The sequence below is a fragment of the Oncorhynchus tshawytscha genome, linkage group LG10 (assembly GCF_018296145.1).
Source record: "Oncorhynchus tshawytscha isolate Ot180627B linkage group LG10, Otsh_v2.0, whole genome shotgun sequence".
In the NCBI taxonomy this organism is placed as follows: Eukaryota; Metazoa; Chordata; class Actinopteri; order Salmoniformes; family Salmonidae; genus Oncorhynchus; species Oncorhynchus tshawytscha.
In genome coordinates this window covers 9,887,682-9,908,143 of record NC_056438.1, presented here as the reverse complement: position 1 = coordinate 9,908,143, position 20,462 = coordinate 9,887,682, and the positions used below count along the sequence as shown (strand labels likewise).

At 41.0% G+C, this 20,462-nt stretch overlaps 2 protein-coding genes across 2 annotated transcripts in view; both read left to right on the top strand.

Annotated features, from left to right (window-relative positions):
- The first annotated feature begins 254 nt into the window (after positions 1-254).
- On the top strand, positions 255-4,580 carry LOC112236541 (1-phosphatidylinositol 4,5-bisphosphate phosphodiesterase beta-1). The gene is made up of 6 exons (XM_024405133.2): positions 255-497; positions 2,813-2,907; positions 3,189-3,324; positions 3,840-3,881; positions 4,154-4,263; positions 4,416-4,580. Exons 1-6 carry the CDS (start codon positions 308-310, stop codon positions 4,527-4,529), a joined length of 687 nt encoding a protein of 228 aa, XP_024260901.2. The 5' UTR covers positions 255-307; the 3' UTR covers positions 4,530-4,580.
- Positions 4,581-5,322: 742 nt separating this feature from the next.
- Positions 5,323-20,462, top strand: part of LOC121847593 (1-phosphatidylinositol 4,5-bisphosphate phosphodiesterase beta-1-like) — a 15,215-nt gene continuing 75 nt past the window's right edge. Inside the window, exons 1-6 of the mRNA XM_042329445.1 lie at positions 5,323-5,499; positions 6,841-6,917; positions 16,201-16,290; positions 16,464-16,521; positions 16,943-17,029; positions 17,567-20,462. The exon at positions 17,567-20,462 is cut by the window's right edge and continues 75 nt beyond it. Of these exons, the coding sequence (XP_042185379.1) occupies positions 5,425-5,499; positions 6,841-6,917; positions 16,201-16,290; positions 16,464-16,521; positions 16,943-17,029; positions 17,567-17,872 (693 nt within the window). The 5' untranslated portion in view covers positions 5,323-5,424 and the 3' untranslated portion in view covers positions 17,873-20,462. The remainder of the gene's footprint in view (positions 5,500-6,840; positions 6,918-16,200; positions 16,291-16,463; positions 16,522-16,942; positions 17,030-17,566) is intronic.

Genomic DNA, 20,462 nt, shown 5'->3' with positions numbered 1-20,462 from the left:
TCTGTAGTGCCTTGCGGTCGGAGGCCGAGCAGTTGCCGTACCAGGAAGTGATGCAACCCGTCAGGATGCTCTCGATGGTGCAGCTGTAAAACCTTTTGAGGATCTGAGGACCCATGCCAAATATTTTCAGTCCCCTGAGGGAGAATAGGTTTTGTCGTGCCCTCTTCACAACTGTCTTGGTGTGTTTGGGACATGTTAGTTTGTTGGTGATGTGGACGCCGAGGAACTGGAAGCTCTCAACCTGCTCCACTACAGCCCCGTTGATGAGAAAGTGGGCGTGCTCGGTCCTCCTCAATCTATTATCATAATGATGAATCACCTATACTATGAGATCTGTTGTTTTCTTGGGATCTTTGAACGTGTGTGTTTTTTAAAATCGTGTGTGTGTGTAGGTTACCACTACATCAGCCTGAAGAACGAGATGAATCAACCTCTGATGCTGCCCTCCCTCCTGGTCTACACCGAGGCTCAAGACTACGTTCCTAATGAACATCAGGGTAAGAAAATACACTACCCATAACCCTTTAGGACTAACCTACCCATAACCCTTTAGGACTGACCTACCCATAACCCTTTAGGACTAAACTACCCATAACCCTCTAGGACTAAACTACCCATAACCCTCTAGGACTAAACTACCCATAAGCCTTTAGGACTAAACTACCCATAACCCCTAGGACTAACCTACCCATAACCCTTTAGGACTAAACTACCCATAACCCTCTAGGACTAAACTACCCATAACCCCTAGGACTGACCTACCCATAACCCTTTAGGAATAAACTACCAATAAGCCTTTAGGACTAAACTACCCATAACCCCTAGGACTAAACTACCCATAACCCCCTAGGACTAACCTACCCATAACCCTTTAGGACTAACCTACCCATAACCCTTTAGGACTGACCTACCCATAACCCTTTAGGACTAAACTACCCATAACCCTCTAGGACTAAACTACCCATAACCCTTTAGGACTAAACTGCCCATAACCCCCTAGGACTAAACTATCCATAACCTCTAGGACTAAACTACTCATAACCCGTTAGGACTAAACTACCCACAACCCTCTAGGACTAAACTACCCATAACCCTTTAGGAATAAACTACCCATAACCCTTTAGGAATAAACTACCCATAACCCTTTAGGACTAAACTACCCATAACCCTTTAGGACTAACCTAACCATAACCCTCTAGGCCTAAACTACCCATAACCCTTTAGGACTATACCCATAACCCTCTAGGACTACATTCTTAAAGGACACCAGGGTGAAACTACACTACCCATAACCTCCTGAGACCACACTATCCATAACCCTCTAGGACTACATTCTTAAAGGACACCAGGGTGAAACTACACTACCCATAAACTCCTGCGACCGCACTACCCATAACCTCCTGGGACCACACTATCCATAACCTCCTGGGACCACACTATCCATAACCTCCTGGGACCGCACTACCCATAACCTCCTGGGACCGCACTACCCATAACCTCCTGGGACCGCACTACCCATAACCTCCTGGGACCGCACTACCCATAACCTCCTGGGACCGCACTACCCATAACCTCCTGGCACCGCACTACCCATAACCTCCTGGGACCGCACTACCCATAACCTCCTGGGACCGCACTACCCATAACCTCCTGGGACCCCACTACCCATAACCTCCTGGGACCACACTACCCATAACCTCCTGAGACCACACTATCCATAACCCTCTAGGACTACATTCTTAAAGGACACCAGGGTGAAACTACACTACCCATAACCTCCAAGGACCGCACTATCCATAACCTCCTGGGACCACACTACCCATAACCTCCTGGGACTGCACTACCCATAACCTCCTGAGACCACACTACCCATAACCTCCTGAGACCACACTACCCATAACCTCCTGGGATCGCACTACCCATAACCTCCTGGGACTGCACTACCCATAACCTCCTGGCACCGCACTACCCATAACCTCCTGGGACTGCACTACCCATAACCTCCTGGGACCGCACTACCCATAACCTCCTGGGACCGCACTACCCATAACCTCCTGGGACCCCACTACCCATAACCTCCTGAGACCACACTATCCATAACCCTCTAGGACTACATTCTTAAAGGACACCAGGGTGAAACTACACTACCCATAACCTCCTGGGACCGCACTATCCATAACCTCCTGGGACCACACTACCCATAACCTCCTGGGACCGCACTACCCATAACCTCCTGGGACCGCACTACCCATAACCTACTGGGACCGCACTACCCATAACCTCCTGGGACTGCACTACCCATAATCCCCTGGGACCACACTACCCATAATCCCTTGGGACCGCACTACCCATAATTCCCTGGGACCATACTACCCATAATCCCCTGGGACCACACTACCCATAATCCCCTGGGATTAACACCAAGGATGTATTCATTACGACGATTTGGTTGCAAAAAATATTTTCTGTTACAGAACGATTTGGAACGGAAAGAGTTTCTGTTGGAAAAGTTCAGGTTGGTCCCTCTCCGTTGTCATTCGGTTTGGTAATGAAACGGTGATCAGTTAGCGGTTTCCGTTGGAAAATGTCATGAATACGCCCCAGTTATGGAAAATACTACATTTTTACTGGGAGAACGCGTTCACGTTAGCTGAACTCTGACATCATCTACTAAGGAAATTACTTTGATGACATAATTTCCTGCACTTAAATGCAACTACAAATTGTGTGTGTGTGTGTACCAGGCACATTGTCCTTGTGTATTATAGAGTATGCAGAAGCATTGACCAACCATATGAAATGTGTGTTACAGAGTATGCAGAAGCATTGACCAACCCCATGAAACATTACAGTCTCCTGGTCCAGAGAGACAGACAGCTGGCGTCTCTAATGGAGGACAACAGTGAGGTGAGGACACAGACGCTCACACACTGACAGCTAGCTGCTTTCATGAAGGCCAGCAGTAAGAGGAGGAGACTGATGAAATCTGTCCATTCACAACCATTACTATGAACTATGAACACCAGCCCCCACTACCGAAGTTACAAGTTTAAAGAGGTCACCCAGATTTCCAAAAGTACATGTTTGGTTTCCTTATCAAGTAAGCAGTCTAGGTATAAGGGTAGACCACCATCCATTATAATGCTTAGGTAATGTTGCCCTGGTTAACCGTGTGTGTGTGTGTGTAGAGTGTTTTTGAGCAGCCAAAGGAGGGAGGGCCGGATTTGGAAGGTGACGCCCCTCTTGTGAAGATCCCCTCCCCCCTCCATCCCGTCCCCGCCCCCGTCGATGACATCGTTGACCTCACCAGCTCACCTGGTCCAGGTAGGGCTATGTTGTTACAGAGGAGGCTGGTGGGAGGAGGCGTTACGAGGACGGATAGGTATCAACCCCATCAGACGGATACCGTTCCATTGATTCCATTCCAGCTATTACGATGAGCACGTTCTGCTAGGTCTCCGCCCACCTAGGTCTCCGCCCACCTAGGTCTCCGCCCACCAGCCACTTCAATTCAATGCCGTCTCTTCAGACATTATTTCCCCTCACAATTATTTCCCCTTACCGTGCTGTGTGATATACATACTAGTTACCGTGCTGTGTGATATACATACTAGTTACCGTGCTGTGTGATATACATACTAGTTACCGTGCTGTGTGATATACATACTAGTTACCGTGCTGTGTGATATACATACTAGTTACCGTGCTGTGTGATATACATACTAGTCATGTTACCGTGCTGTGTGATATACATACTAGTTACCGTGTTGTGTGATATACATACCAGTTACTGTGTTGTGTGATATACATACTAGTCATGTCATGTCTCTGTCTCCAAGTTTCAGGCCAGAAAGAGGATCTTATTGCAATAGTCCTGACAAGTAAGTACACCCCGTTCCACTCATCTACGTTACATTACACCACAGAACTCACTATCGCCATCATGTGGTGGGAGGCCAAATCGATCAGATAATTTCACTGTTTCGCTCTCTCTGTCTCTCTTCCCCTCTCTCTCGCTCTCTCTCTCTCGCGCTCTCTCGCTCTCTCTCTCTCTCTCTCGCGCTCTCTCTCTCTCTCTCTCTCTCTCTCTCTCTCTCTCTCTCTCTCTCTCTCTCTCTCTCTGTCTGTCTCTCTGTCTCTCTGTCTCTCTCAGATCTCCAGGCTCAGTCTATTGAAGAGCTGAAACAGCAGAGGTCATATCTGAAGCTGTTTAACAAACAGTGTAAAGAACTCCAAGAGCTCCGTAAGAAACACCTGAAGAAGGTTAGACTGAGAATCACTCTCACCTCCGTCTCTCATTGGAAATAGTAACTGGCAGAGATCTTACCAATGAACAACAATAATATATTTATTAATCGGTAAGAAATACTGCTTGTGATTATCGAACATTTAGACGTGTGTGTGTGTGTTAACAGGTATGGTCCCTGAGTAAAGAACAGAAGAGTCGCTTTAGCCAGCTCCACTCTGACACACAGAAACAACGCAGTCAGATGGAGAAACACCTGAAATCCAGCATGAAGAAGAAGTAAGATGGAGGGATGAAGAGGGGCAGGATGGGTGATGAAGAGGGGCAGGATGGGTGATGAAGAGGGGCAGGATGGGTGATGAAGAGGGGTAGGATGGGTGATGAAGAGGGGCAGGATGGGGGATGAAGAGGGGCAGGATGGGGGATGAAGAGGGGCAGGATGGGGGATGAAGAGGGGCAGGATGGGGGATGAAGAGGGGCAGGATGGGGGATGAAGAGGGGCAGGATGGGGGATGAAGAGGGGCAGGATGGGTGATGAAGAGGGGCAGGATGGGTGATGAAGAGGGGCAGGATGGGTGATGAAGAGGGGCAGGATGGGTGATGAAGAGGGGCAGGATGGGTGATGAAGAGGGGCAGGATGGGGGATGAAGAGGGGCAGGATGGGGGATGAAGAGGGGCAGGATGGGTGATGAAGAGGGGCAGGATGGGTGATGAAGAGGGGCAGGATGGGGGATGAAGAGGGGTAGGATTGGGGATGAAGAGGGGCAGGATGGGGGATGAAGAGGGGCAGGATGGGTGATGAAGATTCATTGGCTAGACATTGTAGCAAATCGTTTTGCAAAAACAAAAAGTTTACTCCAAATAGAAAATATTTGCAGAGAGTTTTTATTGGACAAATTTTTAGGTCGGTCCCCGACCGTTTGGTTCTGTTTGGTTCCTAGTGAGTACAGCCCTGTCTATTCAGAACTACAGCAAGTATCTAGAGACCTGGGAGTTGGCTCCTAGTGATAAAAGACAGAGACATGGTGGAGAATACAGTGTGTGTGTGTGTGTGTGTGTGTGTGTGTGTGTGTGTGTGTGTGTGTGTGTGTGTGGAGTCAGCAGAGCCGGTGCAGAGGCAGCTGACAGCGTTGGAGGCGGAGCTACAGAAACAGACAGTGCAGCTCAGGGAGTGGCAGATGGAGGAGCTTCTCAAACTACGACAACAACAACACTCACTGGAGAGAAAGAAGAGACACACACACCTACAAGAGGTACACACACACACACCTACGGGAGGTACACACACACACACACCTACAGGAGGGTACACACACACACACACACACCTACAGGTGGTACACACACACACACACACACACCTACAGGTGGTACACACACACACACACACACCTACAGGTGGTACACACACACACACACACCTACAGGAGGTACACACACACACACCTACAGGAGGTACACACACACACACACCTACAAGAGGTACACACACACACACCTACAAGAGGTACACACACACACACCTACAAGAGGTACACACACACACACACCTACAAGAGGTACACACACACACACCTACAAGAGGTACACACACACACACACACCTACAAGAGGTACACACACACACCTACAAGAGGTACACACACCTACACACACACACACCTACAAGAGGTACACACACCACACACACACCTACAAGAGGTACACACACACCACAAGAGGTACACACACACCTGCAAGAGGTTCACACACACACACACCTACAAGAGGTACACACACCACACACACACTTACAAGAGGTACACACCTACAAGAGGTGCACACACCTACAAGAGGTTCACACATATACACACCTACAAGAGGTACACCCACACACACACCTACAAGAGGTACACACACACACACACACCTACAAGAGGTACACACACACACACACACCTACAAGAGGTACACCCACACACACACCTACAAGAGGTACACACACACACACACCTACAAGAGGTACACACACACACACACACCTACAAGAGGTACACACACACACACACACCTACAAGAGGTACACACACACACCTACAAGAGGTACACACACACACCTACAAGAGGTACACACACACACCTACAAGAGGTACACACACACACCTACAAGAGGTACACACACACACCTACAAGAGGTACACACACACACCTACAAGAGGTACACACACACACACCTACAAGAGGTACACACACACACCTACAAGAGGTACACACACACACACCTACAAGCGGTACACACACACACACCTACAAGAGGTACACACACCTACAAGAGGTACACACACACACACCTACAAGCGGTACACACACCTACAAGAGGTACACACACACACACCTACAAGCGGTACACACACACACACCTACAAGAGGTACACACACACCTACAAGAGGTACACACACACACACCTACAAGAGGTACACACACACACACCTACAAGAGGTACACACACACACACCTACAAGAGGTACACACACACACACACCTACAAGAGGTACACACACACACACACCTACGAGTGGTCACACTCTCTCAGCCCTCTATCTATGTGCTCCAGCTGTCTCGGAAACTAGAGGAGACGGCCCAGGAATGCCAGCCGGCTCAACTGAAAAACCTCAAGGACATCTGTGCTAGGTAAGATGGTTCTACCAATTTAAACCCACTGTTAGAGCACACCTTTCAGGACCTGAAGTTATTCTGTAGGACACCTTTCAGGACCTGAAGTTATTCTGTAGGACACCTTTCAGGACCTGAAGTTATTCTGTAGGACACCTCTCAGGACCTGAAGTTATTCTGTAGGACACCTCTCAGGACCTGAAGTTATTCTGTAGGACACCTTTCAGGACCTGAAGTTATTCTGTGAGAGAATTCTCATCCTAATATTTATATTTTTCTTAATTCCATTCTTTTGACTTTAGATGTGTATGTATTGTCGTGATTTGTTAGATATTACCGCACTGTTGGAGCTAGAAACACAAACATTTCACTACACCTGCAATAACATCTGCTAACCATGTGTATGTGACCAATAACATCTGCTAACCATGTGTATGTGACCAATAACATCTGCTAACCATGTGTATGTGACCAATAACATCTGCTAACCATGTGACCAGTAACATCTGCTAAACATGTGACCAGTAACATCTGCTAACCATGTGACCAGTAACATCTGCTAACCATGTGACCAATAACATCTGCTCACCATGTGACCAGTAACATCTGCTAAACATGTGTATGTGACCAATAACATCTGCTAACCATGTGTATGTGACCAATAACATCTGCTAACCATGTGACCAATAACATCTGCTAACCATGTGTATGTGACCAATAACATCTGCTAAACATGTGTATGTGACCAATAACATCTGCTCAACATGTGACCAATAACATCTGCTCACCATGTGTATGTGACCAATAACATCTGCTAACCATGTGACCAGTAACATCTGCTAACCATGTGACCAGTAACATCTGCTAACCATGTGACCAGTAACATCTGCTCACCATGTGTATGTGACCAGTAACATCTGCTAACCATGTGACCAGTAACATCTGCTAACCATGTGACCAGTAACATCTGCTCACCATGTGTATGTGACCAATAACATCTGCTAACCATGTGACCAGTAACATCTGCTCAACATGTGACCAGTAACATCTGTTAACCATGTGACCAGTAACATCTGCTAACCATGTGACCAGTAACATCTGCTAACCATGTGACCAATAACATCTGCTCAACATGTGTATGTGACCAATAAGATTTGATTTGATTTGTAACATACTGTTTTCTGATCATTTCTAATAATAATTGATTGGATTCATCGGAGAGCTTTTCCATCCCTCAAAGCACTTGCATAGTAAGGAGGAAACTGGCCTCGTCCACCACCTAGATGATGACATTTGTACCAGAACTCTGACCACATATCAGCTGTCATAACAACTGTATTACTCACAATGTACCTAGTCAGTTATTCTGATGGAATCACTTCCTGGTCTGATGCAATCGCAAGTTGACTTCTACTTTTAAGGATTAAAGCCCTACTGTCTTTTGAAATGTTGTTGATTTGGTTATACTGTTGTTGTTGTTGTTGATTTGGTTATACTGTTGTTGTTGTTGATTTGGTTATACTGTTGTTGTTGTTGATCTGGTTATAACGTTGTTGTTGTTGTTGATCTGGTTATAACGTTGTTGTTGTTGTTGATCTGGTTATAACGTTGTTGTTGTTGATCTGGTTATAACGTTGTTGTTGTTGATTTGGTTATAACGTTGTTGTTGTTGATTTGGTTATACTGTTGTTGTTGTTGATTTGGTTATACTGTTGTTGTTGTTGATTTGGTTATAACGTTGTTGTTGTTGATCTGGTTATAATGTTGTTGTTGTTGATCTGGTTATACTGTTGTTGTTGATCTGGTTATAACGTTGTTGTTGTTGATATACTGTTCTTGTTGTTGATTTGTTATTGTTGTTTTGGTTATACTGTTGTTGTTGTTGTTGATTTGGTTATACTGTTGTTGTTGTTGATTTGGTTATACTGTTGTTGTTGTTGATTTGGTTATAATGTTGTTGTTGTTGATCTGGTTATAACGTTGTTGTTGTTGTTGTTGATTTGGTTATACTGTTGTTGTTGTTGATTTGGTTATAACGTTGTTGTTGTTGTTGATCTGGTTATAACGTTGTTGTTGTTGTTGTTGATTTGGTTATACTGTTGTTGTTGATTTGGTTATACTGTTGTTGTTGTTGATTTGGTTATACTGTTGTTGTTGATGATTTGGTTATACTGTTGTTGTTGTTGATTTGGTTATAACGTTGTTGTTGTTGATCTGGTTATAACGTTGTTGTTGTTGTTGATCTGGTTATAACGTTGTTGTTGTTGTTGATTTGGTTATACTGTTGTTGTTGTTGTTGATTTGGTTATACTGTTGTTGTTGTTGTTGATTTGGTTATACTGTTGTTGTTGTTGTTGATGATTTGGTTATACTGTTGTTGTTGTTGTTGATTTGGTTATACTGTTGTTGTTGTTGTTGTTGATTTGGTTATACTGTTGTTGTTGTTGTTGTTGATTTGGTTATACCGTTGTTGTTGATTTGGTTATACCATTGTTGTTGTTGATTTGGTTATACTGTTGTTGTTGTTGATTTGGTCATACTGTTGTTGTTGTTGATTTGGTTATACTGTTGTTGTTGTTGTTGATTTGGTTATGTTGTTGTTGTTGATTTGGTTATACTGTTGTTGTTGTTGATTTGTTATACTGTTGTTGTTGTTGATTTGGTTATACTGTTGTTGTTGTTGATTTGGTTATACTGTTGTTGTTGTTGTTGATTTGGTTATACTGTTGTTGTTGTTGTTGATTTGGTTATACCGTTGTTGTTGTTGATTTGGTTATACCGTTGTTGTTGTTGATTTGGTTATACTGTTGTTGTTGTTGATTTGGTTATACTGTTGTTGTTGTTGATTTGGTTATACTGTTGTTGTTGTTGATTTGGTTATAACGTTGTTGTTGTTGATCTGGTTATAACGTTGTTGTTGTTGATTTGGTTATAACGTTGTTGTTGTTGATCTGGTTATAACGTTGTTGTTGTTGTTGATTTGGTTATACTGTTGTTGTTGTTGATTTGGTTATACTGTTGTTGTTGTTGATTTGGTTACAACGTTGTTGTTGATCTGGTTATAACGTTGTTGTTGTTGATTTGGTTATAACATTGTTGTTGTTGATGATCTGGTTATAACGTTGTTGTTGTTGATGATCTGGTTATAACGCTGTTGTTGTTGTTGATGATCTGTTATAACGTTGTTGTTGTTGTTGATGATCTGGTTATAACGTTGTTGTTGTTGTTGATGATCTGGTTATAACGTTGTTGTTGTTGTTGATGATCTGGTTATAACGTTGTTGTTGTTGTTGTTGATGATTTGGTTATAACGTTGTTGTTGTTGTTGATGATCTGGTTATAACGTTGTTGTTGTTGATCTGGTTATAACGTTGTTGTTGATCTGGTTATAACGTTGTTGTTGATCTGGTTATAACGTTGTTGTTGTTGTTGATCTGGTTATAACTGTTGTTGTTGTTGTTGATTTGGTTATAACGTTGTTGTTGTTGTTGATGATCTGGTTATAACGTTGTTGTTGTTGTGATGATCTGGTTATAACGTTGTTGTTGTTGTTGATGATCTGGTTATAACGTTGTTGTTGTTGTTGATGATCTGGTTATAACGTTGTTGTTGTTGTTGATTTGGTTATAACGTTGTTGTTGTTGTTGATTTGGTTATACTGTTGTTGTTGTTGATGATTTGGTTATACTGTTGTTGTTGTTGTTGATTTGGTTATACTGTTGTTGTTGTTGTTGTTGTTGTTGATTTGACCGTTGTTGTTGTTGTTGATTTGGTTATACCATTGTTGTTGTTGATTTGGTTATACTGTTGTTGTTGTTGATTTGGTTATACTGTTGTTGTTGTTGATTTGGTTATACTGTTGTTGTTGTTGTTGATTTGGTTATGTTGTTGTTGTTGATTTGGTTATACTGTTGTTGTTGTTGATTTGGTTATACTGTTGTTGTTGTTGATTTGGTTATACTGTTGTTGTTGTTGATTTGGTTATACTGTTGTTGTTGTTGATTTGGTTATAATGTTGTTGTTGTTGATCTGGTTATAACGTTGTTGTTGTTGATTTGGTTATAACGTTGTTGTTGTTGATCTGGTTATAACGTTGTTGTTGTTGTTGATTTGTTATACTGTTGTTGTTGTTGATTTGGTTATACTGTTGTTGTTGTTGATTTGTTATACTGTTGTTGTTGATTTGGTTATACTGTTGTTGTTGATGATTTGGTTATAACGTTGTTGTTGATGATCTGGTTACAACGTTGTTGTTGATCTGGTTATAACGTTGTTGTTGTTGATTTGGTTATAACATTGTTGTTGTTGTTGATTTGGTTATAACATTGTTGTTGTTGATGATCTGGTTATAACGTTGTTGTTGTTGATGATCTGGTTATAACGCTGTTGTTGTTGTTGATGATCTGTTATAACGTTGTTGTTGTTGTTGATGATCTGGTTATAACGTTGTTGTTGTTGTTGATGATCTGGTTATAACGTTGTTGTTGTTGTTGATGATCTGGTTATAACGTTGTTGTTGTTGTTGTTGATGATTTGGTTATAACGTTGTTGTTGTTGATGATCTGGTTATAACGTTGTTGTTGTTGATCTGGTTATAACGTTGTTGTTGATCTGGTTATAACGTTGTTGTTGTTGTTGATCTGGTTATAACGTTGTTGTTGTTGTTGATCTGGTTATAACGTTGTTGTTGTTGATTTGGTTATAACGTTGTTGTTGTTGTTGATGATCTGGTTATAACGTTGTTGTTGTTGTTGATGATCTGGTTATAACGTTGTTGTTGTTGTTGATGATCTGGTTATAACGTTGTTGTTGTTGTTGATGATCTGGTTATAACGTTGTTGTTGTTGTTGATTTGGTTATACTGTTGTTGTTGTTGTTGATGATTTGGTTATACTGTTGTTGTTGTTGTTGATTTGGTTATACTGTTGTTGTTGTTGTTGTGTTGATTTGGTTATACTGTTGTTGTTGTTGTTGATTTGGTTATACCGTTGTTGTTGTTGTTGATTTGGTTATACCATTGTTGTTGTTGATTTGGTTATACTGTTGTTGTTGTTGATTTGGTTATACTGTTGTTGTTGTTGATTTGGTTATACTGTTGTTGTTGTTGATTTGGTTATGTTGTTGTTGTTGATTTGGTTATACTGTTGTTGTTGTTGATTTGGTTATACTGTTGTTGTTGTTGATTTGGTTATACTGTTGTTGTTGTTGATTTGGTTATACTGTTGTTGTTGTTGTTGATTTGGTTATACCGTTGTTGTTGATTTGGTTATACCGTTGTTGTTGTTGATTTGGTTATACCGTTGTTGTTGTTGATTTGGTTATACTGTTGTTGTTGTTGATTTGGTTATACTGTTGTTGTTGTTGATTTGGTTATAACGTTGTTGTTGTTGATTTGGTTATAACGTTGTTGTTGTTGATCTGGTTATAACGTTGTTGTTGTTGATCTGGTTATAACGTTGTTGTTGTTGTTGATTTGGTTATACTGTTGTTGTTGTTGATTTGGTTATACTGTTGTTGTTGATGATTTGGTTATAACGTTGTTGTTGATGATCTGGTTACAACGTTGTTGTTGATCTGGTTATAACGTTGTTGTTGTTGATTTGGTTATAACATTGTTGTTGTTGATGATCTGGTTATAACGTTGTTGTTGTTGATGATCTGGTTATAACGCTGTTGTTGTTGTTGATGATCTGTTATAACGTTGTTGTTGTTGTTGATGATCTGGTTATAACGTTGTTGTTGTTGTTGATGATCTGGTTATAACGTTGTTGTTGTTGTTGATGATCTGGTTATAACGTTGTTGTTGTTGTTGTTGATGATTTGGTTATAACGTTGTTGTTGTTGTTGATGATCTGGTTATAACGTTGTTGTTGTTGATCTGGTTATAACGTTGTTGTTGATCTGGTTATAACGTTGTTGTTGTTGTTGATCTGGTTATAACGTTGTTGTTGTTGTTGTTGATCTGGTTATAACGTTGTTGTTGTTGATTTGGTTATAACGTTGTTGTTGTTGTTGATGATCTGGTTATAACGTTGTTGTTGTTGTTGATGATCTGGTTATAACGTTGTTGTTGTTGTTGATGATCTGGTTATAACGTTGTTGTTGTTGTTGATGATCTGGTTATAACGTTGTTGTTGTTGTTGATTTGGTTATACTGTTGTTGTTGTTGTTGATGATTTGGTTATACTGTTGTTGTTGTTGTTGTTGATTTGGTTATACTGTTGTTGTTGTTGTTGTTGATTTGGTTATACTGTTGTTGTTGTTGTTGATTTGGTTATACCGTTGTTGTTGTTGTTGATTTGGTTATACCATTGTTGTTGTTGATTTGGTTATACTGTTGTTGTTGTTGATTTGGTTATACTGTTGTTGTTGTTGATTTGGTTATACTGTTGTTGTTGTTGTTGATTTGGTTATGTTGTTGTTGTTGATTTGGTTATACTGTTGTTGTTGTTGATTTGGTTATACTGTTGTTGTTGTTGATTTGGTTATACTGTTGTTGTTGATTTGGTTATACTGTTGTTGTTGTTGTTGATTTGTTATCGTTGTTGTTGATTTGGTTATACCGTTGTTGTTGTTGATTTGTTATCGTTGTTGTTGTTGATTTGGTTATACTGTTGTTGTTGTTGATTTGTTATACTGTTGTTGTTGTTGATTTGGTTATACTGTTGTTGTTGTTGATTTGGTTATAACGTTGTTGTTGTTGATCTGGTTATAACGTTGTTGTTGTTGATTTGGTTATAACGTTGTTGTTGTTGATCTGGTTATAACGTTGTTGTTGTTGTTGATTTGGTTATACTGTTGTTGATTTGGTTATACTGTTGTTGTTGTTGATTTGGTTATACTGTTGTTGTTGTTGATTTGGTTATAACGTTGTTGTTGATGATCTGGTTATAACGTTGTTGTTGATCTGGTTATAACGTTGTTGTTGTTGATTTGGTTATAACATTGTTGTTGTTGATGATCTGGTTATAACGTTGTTGTTGTTGATGATCTGGTTATAACGCTGTTGTTGTTGTTGATGATCTGTTATAACGTTGTTGTTGTTGTTGATGATCTGGTTATAACGTTGTTGTTGTTGTTGATGATCTGGTTATAACGTTGTTGTTGTTGTTGATGATCTGGTTATAACGTTGTTGTTGTTGTTGATGATTTGGTTATAACGTTGTTGTTGTTGTTGATGATCTGGTTATAACGTTGTTGTTGTTGATCTGGTTATAACGTTGTTGTTGATCTGGTTATAACGTTGTTGTTGATCTGGTTATAACGTTGTTGTTGTTGATCTGGTTATAACGTTGTTGTTGTTGATTTGGTTATAACGTTGTTGTTGTTGTTGATGATCTGGTTATAACGTTGTTGTTGTTGTTGTTGTTGTTGATGATCTGGTTATAACGCTGTTGTTGTTGTTGTTGTTGATCTGGTTATAACGTTGTTGTTGTTGTTGTTGATCTGGTTATAACGTTGTTGTTGTTGTTGATGATCTGGTTATAACGTTGTTGTTGTTGTTGATGATCTGGTTATAACGTTGTTGTTGTTGTTGATGATCTGGTTATAACGTTGTTGTTGTTGTTGATGATCTGGTTATAACGTTGTTGTTGTTGTTGATGATTTGGTTATAACGTTGTTGTTGTTGTTGATGATCTGGTTATAACGTTGTTGTTGATCTGGTTATAACGTTGTTGTTGATCTGGTTATAACCTTGTTGATGATCTGGTTATAACGTTGTTGTTGTTGATCTGGTTATAACGTTGTTGTTGTTGTTGTTGATGATTTGGTTATAACGTTGTTGTTGTTGTTGATCTGGTTATAACGTTGTTGTTGATCTGGTTATAACGTTGTTGTTGTTGTTGTTGATGATTTGGTTATAACGTTGTTGTTGTTGTTGATCTGGTTATAACGTTGTTGTTGATGATCTGGTTATAACGTTGTTGTTGTTGTTGATGATCTGGTAATAACGTTGTTGTTGTTGTTGATGATCTGGTTATAACGTTGTTGTTGTTGTTGATGATCTGGTTATAACGTTGTTGTTGTTGTTGTTGATCTGGTTATAACGTTGTTGTTGTTGATTTGGTTATAACATTGTTGTTGTTGTTGATGATCTGGTTATAACGTTGTTGTTGTTGTTGATGATCTGGTTATAACGCTGTTGTTGTTGTTGTTGTTGATCTGGTTATAACGTTGTTGTTGTTGTTGATGATCTGGTTATAACGTTGTTGTTGTTGTTGATGATCTGGTTATAACGTTGTTGTTGATGATCTGGTTATAACGTTGTTGTTGTTGTTGATGATCTGGTTATAACGTTGTTGTTGTTGTTGATGATCTGGTTATAACGTTGTTGTTGTTGTTGATGATCTGGTTATAATGTTGTTGTTGTTGTTGATGATCTGGTTATAATGTTGTTGTTGATCTGGTTATAACGTTGTTGTTGATCTGGTTATAACGTTGTTGTTGTTGTTGATGATTTGGTTATAACGTTGTTGTTGTTGATGATTTGGTTATAACGTTGTTGTTGTTGATCTGGTTATAACGTTGTTGTTGATGATCTGGTTATAACGTTGTTGTTGATGATCTGGTTATAACGTTGTTGTTGTTGATGATCTGGTAATAACGTTGTTGTTGTTGTTGATGATCTGGTTATAACGTTGTTGTTGTTGTTGATGATCTGGTTATAACGTTGTTGTTGTTGTTGATGATCTGGTTATAACGTTGTTGTTGATGATCTGGTTATAACGTTGTTGTTGTTGTTGATGATCTGGTTATAACGTTGTTGTTGTTGTTGATGATCTGGTTATAACGTTGTTGTTGTTGTTGATGATCTGGTTATAACGTTGTTGTTGTTGTTGATGATCTGGTTATAATGTTGTTGTTGTTGTTGATGATCTGGTTATAATGTTGTTGTTGATCTGGTTATAACGTTGTTGTTGATCTGGTTATAACGTTGTTGTTGTTGTTGATGATTTGGTTATAACGTTGTTGTTGTTGATGATTTGATCTGTTGTTATATAACGTTGTTGTTGATGATCTGGTTATAACGTTGTTGTTGTTGTTGATGATCTGGTAATAACGTTGTTGTTGTTGTTGATGATCTGGTTATAACATTGTTGTTGTTGTTGATCTGGTTATAACGTTGTTGTTGTTGATGATCTGGTTATAACGTTGTTGTTGTTGTTGATGATCTGGTTATAACGTTGTTGTTGATGATCTGGTTATAACGTTGTTGTTGTTGTTGTTGATGATCTGGTTATAACGTTGTTGTTGTTGTTGATGATCTGGTAATATTTGTGTTTGTTGTTATTGTTTACAGAGAGAAGAAGGAGCTTCAGAAGATTCTAGACAGGAAGAGACAGAACAGCATCACCGAGGCCAAGAGCAGAGACCGAGACAAGGCCGAGTCGTACGTGTGTGTGTGTGGTGTGTGTGTGTGTGTGTGTGTGTGTGTGTGTGTGTGTGTGTGTGTGTGTGTGTGTGTGTGTGTGTGTGTGTGTGTGTGTGTGTGTGTGTGTGTGTGTGTGTGTGTCATTTTCAAGGTAATTATGGTCTCCAACTTTTCTGTCTCTCTCTTTGTAGGGAACAGAATGAGATCAACAGGAAGCATATCTCAGACTCTGTCACTTTAATCCGCCGGGTAAGTAAGTGTGTGCAGGCCACACACACACACACACACACACTCGTCTTATCACACTGAGTAGTACCTCTCCTTTCTACTCTGTCAGCCGTCTCCCTTTGTGATGTCAATATCCATCCCTCACTCTCTCTCTCCCCCTTTATTCCCCCCACACTCTCTCTCTCTCCCTTTCTTGTTATCCCCTCTTTCTCTCTCCCTCCCTCTTCACCCCCTTTCTTCCCATCTTCTGTACCTCCCTCACTCTCTCCCCCTCATACTCTATCTCTTCCTCTCCCCTCCCCTCTCTCACCCTCACTCCCTTTCTCTCTCCCCTTCTCTTTCTCTCTCCCCTTCTCTTTCTCTCTCCCCTCTCCCTCCACCCTCTCTTTCTCTCTCCCCTCTCCTCTCCCCTCTCCCTCCCCTTCTCCTCCCCCCTCTCTAGTTGGATGAGGCCCAGTTAAGGCGTCAGGAGAAGTTGGTTGTTGGTCAGAGAGAAGTCCTACGGCACATAGAGGAGGAGAAACCACTGGTGAGACACACACACACACACAGGGGAGAGAGACACACACAGGTGAGAGAGACACACACACACACACAGGTGACACACACACACACACAGGTGAGAGACACACACACACACACTCAGGTGAGAGAGACACACACACACACACAGGTGAGACACACACACACACAGGTGAGAGAGACACACACACACACAGGTGAGAGACACACACACACACACACAGGTGAGAGACACACACACACACACAGGTGAGACACACACACAAACACTCAGGTGAGACACACACACACACACTCACACACAGGTGAGAGACACCACACACACACACACATGAGACACCACACACACACAACCTTTTAAACTTCATACGAGACCAAAGTCGTCATCGTAACAGTTTTTCCTCTGTACTGAAACCTTGACTGCCGACATGCACCATTCGAGGCATTTTATTAACATTCAACGAATGAACAACATACGTAAAGATTGTTTCTGAGTAATGGGATCATTTCATGTTGAAGTATGGCTTTACGTAATCATTTCCAGCTGAAGGCCCGGTTGGAGCAGGACTTTGTGACGGAGCTCCAACGTCTACCTGAGGAGATCTGCCAATATCTGCAGACGGTCCTGGAGTCCAAAGGTCTCTGCAGCGACGCCCTCTTTTCCTTATCCAATCATAGCAGCCCCAGCTCCAGCTCAGGCACGCCCTCCAACTGCTCCACGCCCACTTTACCCTTAACGCCCAATAGCAGCGCCTGGAATAGGAGCCTAGACAATGGCATCGCCTCAGTGGTGGATTCATCCTCTTCCTCTACTCCTGTCCAATCAGAAGTAGAGTTGACCATGGTGTGAATTTAATGATGTGTATTTTATCATAATGGTTCTTGGGCTTTAATTGGTGGAAAAAACATATTTTTTTTGTTTTCATTTTTTTATTTGTTTTAAATTGTAATTTTATTTTTTATTCGATTAAATATATTAAGATGTTGATTTGTTCAATTCTTCTATCCAGGGTTTTAGAGGTAGAGACAAAGTAACCAAGTTCAAATATATGTTCTGTTAATTCGTCATTCTTTGCATATGTATATTTTTCTCATCAATGTCTGTCAGAGATTTTGTCTCTTAACCACTATCTGTCCCAAAACTTAAACTGTAGCTCCTCTTAACCACTATCTGTCCCAAAACTCAAACTGTAGCTCCTCTTAACCACTATCTGTCCCAAAACTCAAACTGTAGCTCCTCTTAACCACTATCTGTCCCAAAACTCAAACTGTAGCTCCTCTTAACCACTATCTGTCCCAAAACTCAAACTGTAGCTCCTCTTAACCACTATCTGTCCCAAAACTTAAACTGTAGCTCCTCTTAACCACTATCTGTCCCAAAACTCAAACTGTAGCTCCTCTTAAACACTATCTGTCCCAAAACTCAAACTGTAGCTCCTCTTAAACACTATCTGTCCCAAAACTCAAACTGTAGCTCCTCTTAACCACTATCTGTCCCAAAACTCAAACTGTAGCTCCTCTTAAACACTATCTGTCCCAAAACTCAAACTGTAGCTCCTCTTAAACACTATCTGTCCCAAAACTTAAACTGTAGCTCCTCTTAACCACTATCTGTCCCAAAACTCAAACTGTAGCTCCTCTTAAACACTATCTGTCCCAAAACTTAAACTGTAGCTCCTCTTAACCACTATCTGTCCCAAAACTCAAACTGTAGCTCCTCTTAAACACTATCTGTCCCAAAACTCAAACTGTAGCTCCTCTTAAACACTATCTGTCCCAAACTCAAACTGTAGCTCCTCTTAAACACTATCTGTCCCAAAACTCAAACTGTAGCTCCTCTTAAACACTATCTGTCCCAAAACTTAAACTGTAGCTCCTCTTAACCACTATCTGTCCCAAAACTTAAACTGTAGCTCCTCTTAAACACTATCTGTCCCAAAACTCAAACTGTAGCTCCTCTTAACCACTATCTGTCCCAAAACTTAAACTGTAGCTCCTCTTAACCACTATCTGTCCCAAAACTTAAACTGTAGCTCCTCTTAAACACTATCTGTCCCAAAACTCAAACTGTAGCTCCTCTTAACCACTATCTGTCCCAAAACTTAAACTGTAGCTCCTCTTAACCACTATCTGTCCCAAAACTTAAACTGTAGCTCCTCTTAACCACTATCTGTCCCAAAACTTAAACTGTAGCTCCTCTTAAACACTATCTGTCCCAAAACTCAAACTGTAGCTCCTCTTAAACACTATCTGTCCCAAAACTTAAACTGTAGCTCCTCTTAACCACTATCTGTCCCAAAACTCAAACTGTAGCTCCTCTTAACCACTATCTGTCCCAAAACTCAAACTGTAGCTCCTCTTAACCACTATCTGTCCCAAAACTCAAACTGTAGCTCTTCTTAAACACTATCTGTCCCAAAACTCAAACTGTAGCTCCTCTTAAACACTATCTGTCCCAAAACTCAAACTGTAACTATCTGTCCCTTAACTAAAACTGTAGCTCCTCTTAAACACTATCTGTCCCTTAACTAAAACTGTAGCTCCTCTTAAACACTATCTGTCCCAAAACTAAAACTGTAGCTCCTCTTAACCACTATCTGTCCCAAAACTCAAACTGTAACATCTGTCCCTTAACTAAAACTGTAGCTCCTCTTAACCACTATCTGTCCCAAAACTCAAACTGTAATCATCTGTCCCTTAACTAAAACTGTAGCTCCTCTTAACCACTGTCTGTCCCAAAACTAAAACTGTAGCTCCTTTTAACCACTATCTGTCCCAAAACTGTAACTATCTGTCCCAAACTAAAACTGTAGCTCCTCTTAAACACTATCTGTCCCAAAACTAAAACTGTAGTTCCTCTTAACCACTATCTGTCCCAAAACTCAAACTGTAACAATCTGTCCCAAACTTAAAACTGGTGGTTCGACTTGGGAGTAGTTTCTGTTTGGACTATCTGAATGGTTGGCAATGTTTTGATTTTCGAGATTGGAGGGTCAGGAAGAGCCAAAAAGTTAATCTCAGCAACCAAAAACATTTGCGACACACTCTTGGCTGTCTGTGTTGAGGTGCAGTACACAGATTGGACCGCTAGATGGGGGTGTTGTATCGGCGGTAGTGAGTGGTTTACCCCTCTGAGATTCTCTGCTATTGGCTAGGCAAAGGCTACAGCTAATAACGTTTACAGAAGAAACTTGTGGGCAGCGCTAGCTCCGAGCTAGTGTAGCATGATGCTAACGCTACATGATATAATAGCTAAAATGCTAATCCCCTAATCTGCAGCTGGGGGATGGATGGATGGATGGACGAACAGAGAGCGTTAATGAAAGAGGGATGATGTGGAAATGACATCACAGACAGAGCAAGCTGTCATTGGTCAGGATGAGTTATTGACCTCTGACCCCTGTAGTCGTCCAATTGACATCCTGCGCTGGTGTGGGGGC